Below are 17,612 nucleotides of genomic sequence, written 5' to 3'. Positions count from 1 at the left end.
GCCAGGGGTACACGGAGAAACCCCGTCTTGAAAAAAACCAGCAAAGACAAAACAAAAAAAAAGTCTACTTAATGGACATTATTAAAGGTGAAAATTTGTATTTTTTTTTATTTATGTGCATTGGTGCATTGTCTGTGTAAGGGTGTCAGGTCCCCTGGAACTATAGTTACAGACAGTTGTGAGCCATCCTGTGGATGCTGAGATTGAACTCAGGACCTCTGAAAGAGCAGTCAGTGCTGTTAACTTCCCAGCCCCTATATATAATCTTAGAAATACACTAAGCCTATAACTAAAAGGATGTCAGCTATGCAATGAATTATACCGTCCTAGAAAAGGTAAGCAAGGTAAGTTTTAGGAATAAACGAACAAGTGACAGGCACAACATAGTATTATAATGAGGAAAAGCAGAAACATTCACAAAGTTTACAATGCATGGCTTTAGCGTTTCTTCACCCTTACAGTGTATTGACATCTCTTCAAAACCAAGTTCTGCACTACATAGTACACATTAGCACATGCTACATCATGGTTACAGTAAAACTGGGATTCAAATAGATTTTGTAGCAGTGATGCCACATGCTTATGCCACTCAATTCTTTGCCACTGGGAAGCAGTACAAATTTATGACTTTGCTCATATCTGACAGCTGAATGGCAGAGCTGCTAACATTTACTGGGAATATACCATGCATTTTACATTTTAGGGGTGCTAAACATTTCACATGCATTGTTCTCCCCGAACCTAGGGCAGGCAGTACTAGGAGATGAGTGCTTTTTATAAATGGCAAAGCTGATGCCAAGACAGTAGGTAACCCATGCAAGACCGGTTGGTAGGTACCCGAGCACAGTTTCTGGGGATACTGGGTGAGGGAGAAGATGAGAGAAGAGGAACAACATTAAGTCAGACCCTGAAGAGGAAAGTAGATGGCAAAGCGAGAGAAGTGTTCTCGTATCAGACAGAAGTTCCACGGCAGAGGAGAGTGAGCCATACACTCCAGGAAACGAGAAAATACCTATTTCCAAGACAAAGAACATGTATTTAAGAGTAACATAGCATTTGGACATGGCAAAGCAGTTGTGGGCATCAAGAAGCTGGATAGTGGGAGGTCTCTGAAATTTGTGGTTTAAGAGAAACCAGACTATAAGAGATGGCCCTGAAGAACTGTGAGGTTTGGGGGACTCTTTCCTTCTGCTGTCCTTGGACACTCCCTTCCCCAGAGGCCAACATCTCTGTGTGGTGGTAGTTGTTTTATGACTGAGCATTCAACCTTCCTAATGCTACAGCCCTTTAATATAGTTCCTCGTGTTGTAGTGACTCCAACTGTAAAACTATTTTTATTGCTAATTCATAAACTTTGTTTGCTACTGTTGTGAATCATAATGTAAATATCTGATATGCAGGATGGTCTTAGGTGACGCCTGTGAAAGGAAGGGTCACTATCCACAGTAGAGAATCGCTGTTCTGAGCACTTGTTTATTCAGGTTTGTGCCATCTAACCCTGGAAAATACTTTCCATGAGTCAACTTCTGAAGGTGAGCATTTTATAAATATATGTAAGTTCAGGTGCCTGGATCTACTGCAGGGATTACTCCAGAATCACCCAGGAGAAAGCTCTTTGGGCAGACACATGAGAGATTATCTAGATTAAGGTTAGCCTCTGTGAATGTCTGTGAAGATCCATCTTAATTTGAACGGTACCAGTCCCTGGGCAGGGATCCCAGACGGTTGAATGGAGAGACAGAGCCTAGTACCAGCACTCATGGGTCTATGCTTCCTGTGTGGATGGATGTGACCAGCTGCTTCAAGCCCCTGTCGCCTTAACTTGCCAGCTACAGTGACTATACCATCGAACTGTGAGCCGGAACAAACCCTTTCCCCTTGCACTGCTTTTGTGAGGCTGTTTTATTACAGCAACAGGAAGAGAAACTAAGGCAGACAATAGCAGGTTTTACTAGTGGAGATAACAGGAGCCTGGGACTTATGGTATATCTGATTGAGAATAATGTTACATTTTCGTAAGAAATACCATATTTGCCATGCCTATTGAAAGCTTTCCTCCAAGCATTAAATCTGAAAGTAGTTAGGAACTGCAGAGAATATGTATGGGGTATAGCTTAGTGGTGGGGAGTATGCTTAGCATATGTGATGCCCTGGGTTCAGCCCCCCTCAAAATAACAGGAAGGGAGCAGGGGGTAAGAACTAGAGAGCATCTTTCAGTGTGGGTGTGCATCATCCAGTCAGCCTGGTAGAGCTCTGCCTTACAGGAAAGTGTTGGTTGTCTCTGACCATCACTGCAAATTTTAGGGTTCTTACCTTCTCAGTGTCAGAAATCGTGCTGCAGTAGGGGAATGTATGCCAAGGCTTCATAGTTTGTATGAGAACATCAATAGATTTTTGATTTCTGTTTGTGATTTATATATTGTCAAACTTTACAGAACAAGAAATCATACCTCAAAGGGGATGGGGACTAGAATGGGTATTTATAAAAATTCAAACTATATTAGACTATTCAAGAAATCACTGAAATTGCAGTTAGTTGGACTTTATTTATTTTGGAGACAAGATCTTTTTGGGGTTTTTGTTTGTTTGGTTTTGGGGGGGGGGGTTGTTTTTTTGTTTTTTGTTTTTTTGAGATAGGGTTTTGCTGTAACTTTAGAGCCTGTCCTGAAATTTGTTCTATAGAACAGGCTAACCTCAAATTCACAGAGATTCACCTGCCTTTGCTTCTTGAGTGCTGGGAATAAAGGTGCATGACACTGCTGCCCGGCTGGAGGCAAGATCTTATATAGCTCAGGTGATCTGGAACAAGCTGGCCTCCAACTTGCTGTGCAGCCAAGAGTGGCCTTGAATTTATGATCCTCCTGGCTCCCAAGTGCTGGGATTTTCAGGTATGTTCAACCACACATAGGTTTATGCAGTGCTGAAACCCAGGGCCTTGTGCATGCTGGACAAGCACTCCTCAACTGAACTGTATCTTTATCCCTGAGACTATTTAGAAAATGAACCTCCAATGTACACTTTTAATTCCAGCACTTGGGAGGCATCCTAATCTAAATAGTGAGTTCCAGGACAGCCAGGGCTACACAATAAGACCCTTACTTGAAAAAGCATGGCCATATTAAAGCCAGGGTATACAACTTCATTAAAGAATATGTTTTATCTCTGCCATTTATGTTTTGGCCTTGCTTTGGTGAACAATAAATATGATTCAGGCACTTATATGCCCAGGAGGTGTTTTTGGCTTCCTACTGTTTGAGTCTGGTCTGGAGTTTTTATATGAAAATGTTTGTGGGTGATAGTTGGTGTGGCTTGGGCAGTTTGTGGGGCCACTGGCCATGGAACCAGTATTTATCCCTAGTGCATGAACTTGCTCAGCCTAGATATGGAGAAGTGATGTGACAGACTTTATTGACTCCCCATGGGCGGCCTCACCCTCTCTAAGAAACGGGGGAGGAGGGTGTGGGGAAGGTGGTGTGAGTGGGAGGAGGGGAGGGAGAGGGAACAGGGATTGGTATGTAAAATAAAAAAAAAGATTGTTTTTAAAAATGTTTGAAATAAAGGCTCTTACGTCAGGCAGGGTGGTGCATGCCTATAAGCCCCAGAGAGGCAGGAAAACACTTGCTCATTTAAAGCCAGCTTGTTCTATATGACTTATTCTAGGCCAACCAAGGCTACATAGACTTGGCTCAGCATAAACTAAGTTCCTAATGTAACTGTTACCCTGTAGAACGTCACTGAACTACCTGCTTTTGATAGATGATTGAGCACACCCCACAGCCCATGCCTGTTGTCTGCCATCGAAGGGTTCTGGCATTATGCAGTACTTGACCAGATCCTGAGTATGTCTGGTTGGGGAGAGATAAGCACCCACATACACCTTAGTGGAAAAGATGACCACACCTTTGGCAGTGTTCTGACTGATGAAAGAACATAATAGCTGGCTCAGCTCACACTCACCCTCAGCTCCCAACACTGACATAAACATACTTGATAGGAACAGAAAACTGGAGTAAGAGTTTCTCGGCTGGCAGAGCACACATATTTATACATTCTTCTGTGTCGAACTCAGTGGTTAGAGTGCTTTCTGGCATGACTGCGGTACACAAACGTTTTCAATTTGAGCTGGTGTGTTTTCATCTAATTAGTATTCAGGATAAAGTTCACTGCCCTGGAGATGGCTTGACTCAAGCTTTAAAAACAGACTAATGAAGTTCAGGTTTGGGACAAGGGACAAATATATAGACTTGGATTGTTTCCTATTAATGTTTGAATAGATGTAATATCATTCTAGAGAGAGAGAGTCATTCTGTTTCCAAACAACTGGTGCCCTTGCACAGACTACTCAGTGCTTGCTGATGTTCAAAACAGCTTTGGAAAATTCCGATTTTGATCAAAGGGAGCCTTGCGAAAGCAGCAATAAACTAGAGCAGTGGTTGTGTATAGTTAGATGTATTGAGGGGCATTTAAAATGAGACTTGCCTCCTGTGGAGGTGCACACTGTTAATCCCAGCACTTTGGAGGCAGAGGCAGGCAGATCTCTGGGAGGTCAAGGACAGTTAGGACTACATAGACCCTGTCTCAAAAGAGTGAAGTTCAATGATAGACCATATGCTTAGCAAGAGGGAAGGAGGCCCTAGGTTCAATATCCAGTAAAACACCCAAAACACCAGTAATCTATAAGGATTAATTTTGGTTAAGTGTGGTTTGTTTATTCTCTCCACTATTTGAACAGGAAATTCAGGGGAAAGTCATTGTTGATGCTGGTGCGTTCTAACATGTCTAGCGATAGCCAACACGACACCCGTAAAGTCATGAAGGCAGAGCAGCTACATGAGGAGTGTGTTCTGTGTTGATGGCGGGGAAGGGAGCCCCTGTGGGCACAGCTGCCCCTTATTCATCACTATGAAAGCTGAAGCATGCCCGCCTGCCCACTCCAGCAGTGCGTAAGAGCTTGATTCTGACTAGATGACACAGTCGTTCAGCTTTACAGGTGCCTAAGGGAAAAAATGGACGTCATTTGTTCATGCGTGTGAGTTCTGTCATGGACTGTAACCACTTTGGAGTAGGAAAATCTCCATTTCTGCATTTGTCCAAACCATACCATTTATGGCCTATGAGGCCCTGTGCAGCCTGTGTTAGCCTCAGTTTCCTCCACGAGTTAAACAGGTGTACCAGATGATCTCTGGCTTTCTCATCATGAAGTTCCGGCTTTTGTCTGCATAGGCAGCCCGGGATCTTGTTGCATAGGTCAAGTAGGACTGTTAGGATTTTCTGAGGACCTACTTTCCCAGCAGACAGATGCAAAAGGCAGCAATGCCACGGTCCCTTAGGAAGCCTGTGCTGGGTTTGCCGACATCATCAGGGAAAGTCTTGGATGATGAAGCAAGCACTCCTGAGTGCCAAAGTTGTCAGATGAAAATGTCACTCTGCACGTGCCCTGTTGGTATGACTTCTTCCTGAGAGACAGCATGAATTGCCCAGCGCAAGTCCAGTTTACATAGCATTGATTCCTCACACTCCTGACCAATCAGTTTCCTGGCATAAGGATCAATGAGTTATCCACAGTTCAAAATTTCTTGTTTTGTTTTTGTTTATATGTTTTTTTTTTTTTGAACAGGGCTTTTCTGAGTAACCCTGGCTATCCTGGAACTCCCTCTGTAGACCAGGCTTTCTCCAAACTCAGAGATCCACCTGCCTCTGCCTCCTGAGTGATGAGATTAAAGATGTGTGTCACCACCGCCTGGCTCTGAATCTCTTTGTAGAGCTGCAGAAATACCAGGATGACCCGTGTCCCAGCACTTGATGATAATGGCACAACACACTGATAGTCTCAGTGGATACACTATGGTTAAGGTTAAGTCTTGGATGATTCTGGACAAGGAAACAAGTATTCAAAATGGCAATTGTACCCATGGGAGGTGTCCTCTTGTGCCCTCTTACATGACTACAGCTTGGCATTTATGACAACCCTTGGGCCATCCTGGGCCAGTCTTCTCATTTTGTTTGATCATCTGTCTGTGTAACCAAGGCTGTCCAATTCCTGATCCTCCTGCCTCCACCCTCCTTACAAGACATTGTACTTGACCTCATTTTTTTAATCTTAACTTCGAAACAGTTCCTGGGCATAGTTGGAAGACTTGAGTATCTCTGGGATGTCACTGTCCAGTTTTGAAATAATTTTGTAAATGGGTTTCTTCCAGGAAGGATCTGAATCTTTCCCTGTGGAGACAGCCCTGAAGAACTCCTGTAATGTCAAGGTGGCAATTTCCAAGAAGCAGTCTGGGACCTGCATCCCCAAAGACACCCCCAAGAAAAGGAAGAATTGAGGCTGGAAGAGCTGGCACCATGGCGAGCCCTCTGGCAGTGATGCCTGTTGCTGGCTTAGAGTATTCCTGCTCTGCCACCCCAGGTTCTGCAGCCCAGGACTGCCCTGTTCCCTAGTGAAACCCAGAACTTAGATGACCATCCAGGGAAGCAGTCTTGGGAGCAAGTATCAGAGACTTATAGGAGTTACTGGTTCCACCGATTAGGCATGTTTTCGTAACTAAGTGGGAAATGACATGAAGGGAAATAAGAGGTAGTAACATTCTTTTCCCTAGACCTGTTGTGAGAAGGTGGGCCCTCAAGTTTATGACTGTCATGCCTCACCCTCCATCCTGTAGGGCTCAGATCCCAAGGACTTAAATCCCTGTTTCCAAAGCCATTGGAAGGGGCTGGACCAGGACCTTCACCCAAATCAGCACCATAGGTGACAGGATGTCCCACAGGCCTTTCAGATGCAGCTTGGTTAGGAAATTGCTGCCAATGCCTACCAAATGACCATCCCCACACGGCAGGGTAGAGCCATGCTGCCCACCTCACGCTGTCTCTAACCCTTTCCTCTTCTATAGATAGCCTTCAGTTTCCAACATGTTCTGGCTGTGGAAACCAGCAGACCTTACACTCTTGAAGGGATCAATAAACTCCTGTGATCACAGTGAGAAAAGCAAGAAGAAAGCAATGCAGCCTGTGACCAGACACACTGGGCCCCTGGAGAGGAAGAGAGCAGCCAAACAGCTACCCATGGCACTCGCCACTTAGGCTCTAAGGCACCATTGTGCACCTTCACGGAGGCCCCGAGAATTTGAGAATTCTTCAGCCTTGTTACATCCAGAAGGAATTTGCATTTGACACACATACAGAACTGAGAAAATACAAGAACCACGTGTTAGTAAGAGCAGAAATTGTCAGAAAAGCTAGCAAGAAGTAGATGCTACAGCAGAGCCCAGCATTTGACCTAGAAGGGACGTTCTTAGAGAGCCAACCATTCAGAGAAAACAGATCTCAGGGGACCCAGTGCATCGACTTACCTCAAAGTCATTCCCCTTGTTATAGTGTGTATTGAGAACTCGAAAAGTCTCTGAATCACGGAGAACCGCCAGCATTTTGGGGTTTGTGACACCATCTGAGATTGCTTGCCGTGCGTACTTTTCCATTTGGATGTAATAAAACTCACGGAAGTTGCTGAACCACTTGATCATCTGGGAGGTGATGCAGCGGTTGAACTGTGTGAACAAGGGGTTCATCAAGTCAGACATTTGCCATGGGGTGCTCGCGGTCACAACTGTCAGTGTCCAGTTCAACCTGGGATCAATGTGAATGGCTTCAACCACCAACCGTTTTACTTCAGGAAAAGGAGCCACAGGTGCTGGCCAACCCTGTGCAGTTTCAAAACTCCTACCCTCACTAGAAAATAGAGTTTTTGTGCTAGACCTTTAGGCTTTTGTCCATATATCTAAGCAAGACTTTGGGTTGGGTCCCAGAAACAGGAGGAGGAAGGGGCCAAGGGGGATGGTAAGGGTATGGCTCAGGGAGCAGTTTCCTGACTCCTGGAGCTGTAGAACAGATATGATTCAGTATCTACTGGAGGGATTTCATGACTGAGATAAGAGCCCTTACCCCACAACTTAGAGTAGTGGATCTCAGAAACCCCCTGTGGGCACAGGCAGGGGTTGGTTCCAACATGCAGTTTGATTTACCTCACCGGCACACTTGATCTGTATGTGCTTCCACTTGGGTTTGAGACACAGCCGTCTGGTTGTAAGTTTGGTGTCTTATATGTATTTTGAGTGGGGGTCAAACCCATGTCTTTATGCATCCTAGGCATGTCCTGTACCACTGAGCTATATCCCAAGCTCCTTACATTTTACCCATTTCTTTACTGTGCTTTATTCATCTTTTACTAATGTACTTTATTAACTAGTTTGTTATACCTAAAAAGTTAACCTACCAAGTTACCATAATTTTGGGATATAAATATTTTCAGCTAATGTTATGTCTGACAGATACAAGACAGCCACCATTAGTTTATACTCATTCACCAGGAGCCTTAAATAGAACAGCGTTACTCTTAAACTTCTCTGTGATCTCTGATATTTTCCAAGAGATCTTCAGACATGCATTTTTCATATTCTCCATCAACTTAGCAATCCATTCTTCCAGATGTTTTTCTAAGGACCCTACATGTGTAGCAATCATCTCGAAAAGATGCTGTAAGTTATTTCTTTTCTCCTTTCTTCAGTTGAGAGTAGTACAACTTTTGTTGGTATTCCACCTGGACAGCCTGTAACGCATCCATGGCTTCCCCGAGGCCCTCGTTCACTGGTGTTTCTCCAGGAATTCAAGCTCGCTGGCACACTTCTCATCTTCTTCCTCAGCCCCTGAGCTTTTTGCTGGTAAAGGTCGTCCAGCCTTTGCACCTCACACGTGTGCTCTGTCTTCATGGTGTTTGGTTGTTCTAAAGCATCCTCCAGGCCGATCTTTTTAATTGGAGCTCTGTTCACTTCTTCCTCTCTTTCATTCAGGAGCTCTTTGAGAGGTACATATACTGAGCCCTGTATTTAACAAGGCATTTGCCACCAACTTCAGGATTGAAGTCATAACCTTTGAAATTGTCAGCACTATGGGAATAAGCTTTCCTGTTGTAGCCGACTTGTGGTACTCTGCTAGCTGTGCTCCAGTCGCCCCTTCACCTCCGTCCACGTTTGTTGTTCAGCCTCCAGGTCTCTGGTTACGGCAATCCCATGGTCTGCAGCAATTCATTTTTTTTCATGATTTATTCTCTCAGTGTCTGCAACTGAGTACTTCTGGTTATCAATAATATTCTGTAGGTGAACTTATTCTGTATCTGTCTTATTGTTTTACATTCTAGTTATTCTCTATCAGTTTCTTTATCAAGACCACTCAATTTCTGGTCTAGAATGGATGAATGCAATTCCAAACCGCTCATGTATGCTTTATGCTTTTGAGCATATCCTTGCAAAGAAGTTTTCAGTTTCTTCAGTGATATCAGATGATTCGGTTCTTTTTCTCTTCGTTGCTCCAGTCTTGTAATCTGCTCGTTTACTGCTTTGTTTTCTGCTGCTGACGACTCCAGCTTGGATGCATCGACCTTAAATGAATCCTTCAGCTTCGACTGCAGCTCTGCATTCTTCTCTTCAAAGCTGTCAGCACTGGTCATGAAACCCTCAGAGCATCTTGGGGTGTAGTCCAAAGCCAACTCATTATGTAGAATTCCATCTTCAGTTTCTTCTCCCCACGGCTGCCTGTCATCAAATAAAGGTGCGCTTCCTTTCATGGCAGTATGAGCCTTGATGTGGTCTGTCAGCCACACCAAGACTGCCACAGTGTGAGGCCAGGTATGAGGGGCTCCCACTGTACACATGAAGTTTTTGGACAGTGCAAAGGGATACCCAAGGTCTTTAAAAATTCTTGGGACCTCTTCAAATTTTGTATCAGGAAGTTCATATGTTGGACACAGGAAGCCATAAAGAAAGGCAAAGCTCTTTGGGAGACCTTTCATTGATAAGACTTGTAGAGACTTCATGGATACGAGATATATATATCCATTTTCTCTAAGAAACTCAGCTGTCAAATACATTTCTGAATGATGCTTTACCATTAAGTAGTCTTGGATTCTTAATTTTTTTTTTCCAGAACTGGAAAATATACCAAGTTGGCGATCCTGGACCCGTGTCTGCTAGTCCTTTTACCAAATATTGAGACTTTTCTTTCAGTTGTAGGTTTGTTTGTACTCGGCTTTCCAAAGGTTGTTCTCTGTTGGTTTGAGGGGTATGAAGGCCTGGTTTATTGAGGTCCAGGGATCTTAACTTCTATGTAGAGAGGCAGCACCACTAGTGGAAACTGAACTGCACTTCATGCTTAGAACTGATCGGTGAAAACAGAGCCTGGCAGATTGCACTCCGGGCCTCTCACACCACAGAGCATTTTAGCACAGAGTTGATTCTAATGTCAGCATTAGTTAATGTCCCTTTCTCGGTTCCTTAAACTACATTCTTTTTCTTTAAAAGAAAAAAAAAGATTTGGGCTTGGGCTATAGCCCAGTGATAGAGCTCTTACCTGCCATGCCCAAGGCCCTGGGTTCAACCCCCATTAAAAAAATATTTATGTGTATGAGTGTTTTGACTACATATATGTATATGCACCATATGCTTGTAGTGCCTGCAGAGGCCAGAAGAGGGCATCAGATCTCATGAATTAGAATGGAATTAGAGATGGCAGTGAGCTGCCATGTGGGTGCCAGGGACCAAATCTGGATCCACTCCAGGGGCAGCAAGTGGTCTTAACCACTGAACCATATCTTCAGCCCCATTTATTATTTTTGATAAGGTCCCCACCAAAGAGTCCACCCAATACTATCATTTTCCTCCCATACTTAAACTAACCGTGCACTTCTGGGATTATCTACTGCTCAAAGGCCTAAACATTCTGAAACGCACCTTTTTGTAGTATAAGGAGATCCGTGTTTTTCTCCAGACAGTCTCAGAACTGGAAATTGCACCAGTTCCATCAATCACACGAAGGAAGGGCAGTGAAGACCTAGGACCTGCCTCACACTGGGCAAAACACAGCAGCTGGAGAGTTACACAGAGGCTGAAACAGTGTGTGACTTTACCTGGACATCAGGGAAATACGCTTTCAGAAGGCTGGAACTGGGGTACCGTGTGAAGAAAAACATGAGTTTGGCCTTCTTCAAGTGACCAGGGCTCAGGCCTTCCTGGATGTGCTTTGGTGTCAAGGACAAGAACATCTTAAAGCACCAGCTTACAATCTGGGCTGATGGCACTTCCACAAGCATGGGGGACACTTGTAAAACTCACCAGACTTTCTGTAAGTCATGTGGGAAGCACCAGCCCCACAGAGTGACACGGAACTGTGGAAGCAGGGATTCTCCATCTACCCAGGGAAAGCAGCCTTTGTGGCAGAAAGCAGAGTGGTGATGTGGGGGCAGCCTCAGCCCTTCCACTAAAACTACCAGAAGGTTGTCCTGAACCTACCTGCAGAGCCAAGCCAGTGCTGGCCTCTAAGAGATGACAGCATTTTGGATGGAGAGGCAACAAAGGGCAAGTGACCCAGTCTAAGTGGATTTTGTTACGACAAAATCATGAAGTTATAGGTGTGCGATTGGAATCCCAGAAATTGGGAGGTGGAGGCAGGAGGACCAGAAGTTCAAGGTCACCCAGCCTGACTCCAAATTAAAAATTAATAATATTAAACCAGTTTATCAAATAATTGTGTCAGATTTTCTGAGAAATGATTGCCTGTTCTTTGTGGTTTCTGCTTTAGTTTTATTTATTTATTTTGACTGAATGGGGATTTTGCCATATTTTTCTTTTCTGGAAATAGATCAGATAAGCTGGAAGTCGTCTGCATCAAATTGCACAATATTCAAGCATCTTGGTGTGTGAAAGTCACACCTCATGGCTTGCTTGGCGCCAGTACAGCATCCTGTATCCTGTGTGCTTTTTCAGAACAGGGTGGGAGAGACAGCTCTGCCACAGACAGAGCCCTTGGGAGCCTCGGGTAGGGACTTCCTTTCATTCTACCTCAGTTTCCTATAGAGTAAGAGAGGGGCCGCCTCAGTGGTCTCCTGACTAGCCAGGCAGAGTATCAGATCCCACAAAGCTCTTGCTCTGTAGAGAAGTCTTGTCCTGAGCTACATCTGTGCCCCTCCTGGCACCTGGCAGAACTTCCCATTGTCTGCTAAACTGCAGCTCAGAAGCTCGGTGTCCTATGGTAGCTTTCCTTACAGAATTAGGCCTTGCTCAGCCAGGACTCACAGGCCCTGCACAAACCTCTATTACGATTTTAGACTCACTGGAACTTTCACTCCAAGTGCTGTCTTCCCCACTGAGGCTGTGAGCTCCCTGCGGGCAAGGGCTTGATCTTACCTCGGTTCCACACACCCATCCCAGTAGCTGTTCAGTGAAACCATGTTAAAGGGGTAAGGGGATGGCCAGCACTAAGTCAGATACACGTATGGAAAATGACACTTCAAGCCACCCCTCCCCATGAAGACGAATGTGCTTCTCTAACAATCGGGGGAGTTCTGTGATGCCGCCCTAAGCACACGTGAATGTCTAGAGTTAGCAGGGACAGTCCTGAGGCTACTAAGGAGCATTCCACGAGTAACCTTGGGTGTCACCTCCATTTAATTGTAACTGTATGACAGCAATCCCAGTAAGAAAACTCGAGTTAACCAAAAGAAACCAAATCACTGAATGTAGATGGGCCAGGCAGCTAGTCTGCTGTGTGGGAAACCCCACCCCCTGCCCCATTGGTTTATAAAAGCTGTGAAAATAATTCTAGATTTGGGAACCCAAAACCCTAAGTTGGTTTACTGATTTGGTCACTTATTATAGCTGTATGATCTGGGGAAGTCACCTGACATCTCCGGTGGCTTCTTTCTAAAATGTACAGTGGTTAAAACTTGCGTTTGGCCGCTCATTAGATACTGGGTGTGAATCCTGCATCCTCGTTTGCCTATTTTGGGACCTTGGGCAAGTTAGTTTGCTCCTTGCTCCTGCCTTGCCTCTTAGATACCTGATCCTCAGCCATAGCCCTAATGTGAGTCACTGGGCCAAATGGAGTTCTGATTTCAGAATTTCAGTTATTTTAGAAAAGATTAATGTGGGTCTGGGGAGATGGCTCAGTGCTTAAACAGCCCTGGCTGCTCTTCCAGAGGTCCTGAGTTCAATTCCCACTTCCCATGTGGCAGCTCACAACTGTAACTCCAGTTGCAGGGGATTTAGCACCCTCATATAGACATACGTGCACGAGAAAACACATGAAATATAGATAAACGGGGCTAACGTGGAAGCAGAGGCTGAGTGGGAGAAAGTGTATAAATAGCCCCCAGTTGGTTGTGCCACCAAAAATATTTGAACCGATAATAGAGCTTTTAGAGGGCACGGTGTGATGGAGAGCATGTTTGTGTGCCCACCTGCCACAGAGGAAACCCTCAAGCTCTGCCAATCATTATCACCCTGCCCAGCATGGTGTAACACACACTTCTCCCTTTTAAAGAAGCCTACTCTGTGTAGCTTTCATGGCCCATAGAGGCAGCAAAGGAAGGAAATAATTGGAGGAAAAGGTGGCAGGATGCTCCCTGGGAGTCTCAGGTCATTGCAAACACATCTCCTGGGCTGGAGAGATAGCTCAGTGGTTAAGAGCATTGCCTGCTCTTCCAAAGATCCTGAGTTCAATTCCCGGCAACCACATGGCGCCCTCTTCTGGCCTGCAGACATACACACAGACAGAATATTGTATATATCATAAATAAATAAATAAATAAATATTTTAAAAAAAAACACATCTCCTGTACTCTGACACTGGAACCGGGATTGGGCTAGGGGGCTAGGGCTGTCTTAGGATAGGCCCCTAAACCTAAATCTCATCCTCTTTGCACCAGGCAGGGACAAGCCTAAAATTACTAGCGAATTGAGGGCTGTCTTCTGTGGGGGAGAAGATCTCTCATTGAAGCAGAAGCCCACCGTTTCAGCTAGGCTAGCTGACTAAGAAGCTCTCAAGCAGGCCCCGCCTGTCTCTGCCATCGGGTTCCAGGCATGTGCAGCCATGCCTGGCTTTTTCGTGTGGATACTGAACATTCCAGCGCAAGCCCTCATGCTTGAGAAGTGACCACTTTTACCCACTGAGCCATCTACCCAGTCCCAAATGAGTCTTCTTAAGGAGGGCCTTTGGCCAGGTGGTGGTGGCACACACCTTTAGTGCCGGAACTTAGAAGACAGAGACAGGCAACTCTCTGTGAATTTGAGGTCAGCGTGGTCTACAGAGCTAGTTCCAGGACAGCCAAGGCTACACGAAGAAACCCTGTCTCAAAAAAACAAAATTTTTTTTAAAAAAATTTTTAAAGGACGGTCTTTAATAAGGAGTTTAAGCCAGTGATATCAAAGGTACAGACAGGTAGAATTTCCTATTTCCAGTCTGGATAAGGATATTCTTATTGCCCACAGAGGGAGTGGTGGAAAATAAAATGCTTCATTGCCTTCCAGGAAAGCCTGAGTTCTAGGGTGTTTCTACCACTACGTCCCAGCAGGGGGCGCTCATAGCGCTTAAGGAACAGGGCTGGTGCTGGTCCCCACGGTTTAAAGCCTTGAAGCCACCAGGCAAACAGGACTATTCATAGGGCCTAAGACACAATAACCTGAAGGCGGGGCTCCATGCAATCAGTGAGAGGCTCCCTGCCCACAGCTTGCTAAGAAAAGCGACATCCAAAATATGCCCTCTGGCACACTAGTTCTACAGGATGCTTGCTGGGAAAGGGGTTCTTCAGCCCTAAGAATTTGGGCCAAATAGTTATTCAAGCTACATTTTCTTCTAATTTTAACAATTTCCCTTTGGGCAGTGGTGGTTCACACCTTTAATCTCAGCACTCTGGAGGCAGAAGCAGGTGAAGCTCTGATTTCTAGGCAAGCCTGGTCTACAGAGTGAGTTCCAGAACAGCTAGAACAACACTGAGAAAGAGCGTCTTCAAAAAAAGAAAAAAAGAAAAAAGAAAAAAAAAGAAAGAAAGAAAAGAAGGGAGGCTCTGCCTAACAATCATGTCTATAGTAGAGTAAGATCCAGATTGCTGCAGGCCAGCTCGGATGGCCTGGGCTTCCCCAAGGAGTAGGAATCTTATCTCATATGCTCAGTCTTCCGTCTCTGATAGCTGCAATCGCCCCCCACGCCTCCTCTCTCCAAGACACGGTTTCTCTGTGTAGCCCTGGCTGTCCTAGAATTCGCTCTGTAGATGAGGCTGGCCTCACACTCAGGGATCAGCCAATCAGTCTGCCCCTGTGCCCCGAGTGCTGGGATTAAAGGTGTGTGCCCCCACCACCCAGTGGAAAGCCCTCTCTTAAGCTGAGGGCTTCTCATCCTCCAGCTGCATCTGAGGGGTCAATTCTCTGAGGGAAGCTACCCTTTCACGCCTTAGTTCTTGGTCCCTTATGTGTTTATCATCACTCTGGACTCTGCAGACCTTCTGTGTTAGGGACTACGAGGTTTGTCAACGGAGGTCATGCCTCAGATGAGGTTTTTCCTTTAACCCTTTCCACCTGGAAGAATGGCAGCTGGTAGCCCAATTATATCGAGTTCTTTCCTCCGTGGGGGCATTTCTCTTATTTTTAGAAGCCCACTTGAGTTCATAAGCCAGCAAACAAAACCATTTCAGACCCAAAGGAACAAGTCAGTTATGGCAGAATCTGCTGGGTCATAAAGCAAACCTCCCAATCATATTTAAATCCTGGAATACGGCTTCCACTTGCTTATGAAACTAATAGGCTTTGAGGCATGAGGAAGAAAGGCCAAAAGCATATTAAGTAAACCCTGAGAAGCCAGGCATGGAAGCTCATACTTAAAATCCCACCACTTAAGAGGCAGTAGCGGAGAACTGCCAAGACTCTCAAGCCCAGCTGGATGGAGTACATAGAGAGTTCCAGGCCAGCCTGGTCTAAAGAGTGAGGCCCAGTTTCGTTTTGTTTTTTGTTTTTTAAAGACACTGGGTAAACAGAGCTATGTATAACATAGATATCTGTCCCCACTTCCTCCTCAAATTGTGGTTTTCCTGTTTCTCTGGGCGGTGACCATGATGCACCCATGAGCAGTAAAGGATACGTGGATGGACGAGAAAGGAATCCTGTCAGCCATGCCGCGCAGCCCACCAGGCTCCATCTTCACAGAGGGTAGGAGAGGCCGGCTTTCCAGGTGGACAGGGGTGAACGACAGGGGGAGCTGCTGCTGGCTCAACCCCCAAGGCTGCTGGGCAGACTCCGGGGAGGCACGGCTTTGGGCCGGGGACGAGTCCTGGGGAGGGCTGCCACTCCAATGGCCGTCGGGCCCACGACCCAGAAGCTGGCTAAGAATCTGGTTTTCCCAGATGTGGGAAGGCACAGCTGTCAAGGGACAGTTTGACAGGGGACTCTGATACGGTTTGGGGACTGTTCTCGGAGAGGCAGGACACATAGGAGAATCTAGAGGCGTAGCCAGTGATGAATTACCCAAGGGCACCCCAGCTTGTGGCTGGACCCTCCTAGGCAGGGTGGCAATAGCAAGTGGGGACTGATAGGCACTCCTCCCTGAAGGTGAAGGCTGGCTTCTGCCCTCTGATGCTAGCCCCAGGCAGCTGGGTTCTTGCTGGGAGAGGTGGTCTGGTGGATCCAGTAGCACCTGTTGTAATACAGAGTCCACAGCCTGGGACATGGCCCTGCTTAGTTCCTTCCTCAGCGTCTCCACTAAAGCCCGTGGTCCGGAAGGACGGAGCATGGCCTCCTCCGCCTGCTGTTGTACCTCAACCATTCTGGGCTTTACTGCTCCACAGATGTCCTTGTTAGAACTCGGCTGGGGTTTGCTCTCCATGGTCCGGGGGCTAGGCAGGGAACTGTTCCTCGGCTTTGCCCCCATGGGGCTTCTTTGCTCTGTACCTCCTGGGCCATGCGCAGGTGCTCTGGGCTCAGCGACCTGTAGGACATGTTCCTGTAGATGTCTTAGCTGTTGTTTCAGTAGATGGAGCTGCTCTTTTACCCGGGTCCCCCCCTTCTTGGATGCTCGATCCCAGACAGGAACTGATTTCAGGGGACCCTGGTGCATCGGAAGGCTCTGCTTTCTTTTCCGCTCCCGGGCCTTTTCTGGATAGCATGAGCGCTCCCTGGCTCGCGCACTACCCGACACCAAGGGACTAGGAGAGAGACACATGCCACGGACAATAGTCTCCACTCTGGCCCTCTTTGCCTGGATGTGCTCATTCCAAAACCAGTCCGAATCAGTTAGCCTGGAGCTGGTCAGCTGACCACTGGGAATAGAGGAGTCTCTGTCCAGCTCTACTGTGGGTGGGCTTCTCTCGCCTTCCATGCAGGTTTCTGCCAGGTGGGAACAGGTCTGTGACTGAGGAGAAAGCAAAACAGGAGGTACATCCATCGCCTGCCTCCCCGGACGCTTGTGCAGAGCGCCCTGAAGGAGCTCAGGGCCTTTGAGAATTCCGCTGAAGTGAGCAGCCAGAGGTGCACGGACCCGCTGAAGTGACTGCCTCACACTCAGAGGGGTGGGAATCAGCTGCCTCGGGAGTCCAGGAAGGCCAGGGCCACGGAACCTTCGGGACAGACTCCTGAAATGAAAGACAGGAAGAAAACAACGTGGAGCGATGCTTTTCAAACTTGAATATACAAAGGAATAGCCTTGGGAGCTTGATAAAGCCCAGATTTCAGTGCAGCCAATCTGCAACGGGGAGCATTTCCAGTGAGCTCCCAGGCCACATTCATTGGGGCACTGCTTTGAGA

General features: G+C 46.3%; 1 protein-coding gene and 1 pseudogene across 2 annotated transcripts; both read right to left on the bottom strand.

The window, feature by feature from the left end:
• Positions 1-4,673: 4,673 nt before the first annotated feature.
• On the bottom strand, positions 4,674-17,253 carry Prox2 (prospero homeobox 2). Of its 2 annotated transcripts, XM_041658301.1 has the most exons (4): positions 15,955-17,253; positions 10,955-11,065; positions 7,350-7,544; positions 4,674-6,286 (listed from the first exon to the last, which is right to left on the bottom strand). In XM_041658301.1, the coding sequence occupies exons 1-4, from the start codon at positions 17,251-17,253 to the stop codon at positions 6,101-6,103; spliced, it is 1,791 nt and encodes a 596-aa protein (XP_041514235.1). In that variant the 3' UTR covers positions 4,674-6,100. The 2 variants fall into 2 exon arrangements, with proteins under 2 accessions (XP_041514235.1, XP_041514236.1); XM_041658302.1 differs by lacking the exon at positions 10,955-11,065 and having other exon boundaries at positions 16,507-17,253.
• On the bottom strand, positions 8,353-10,198 carry LOC121452273 (annotated as a pseudogene).
• Positions 17,254-17,612: the final 359 nt, after the last annotated feature.

The sequence above is a fragment of the Microtus oregoni genome, unplaced genomic scaffold, assembly GCF_018167655.1.
Source record: "Microtus oregoni isolate MIOR12 unplaced genomic scaffold, Mior012 000009F_ref0000495, whole genome shotgun sequence".
Lineage (NCBI taxonomy): Eukaryota > Metazoa > Chordata > Mammalia > Rodentia > Cricetidae > Microtus > Microtus oregoni.
The sequence above is the reverse complement of the archived record's forward strand: the minus strand, read 5'-3'. Positions and strand labels throughout refer to the sequence as shown.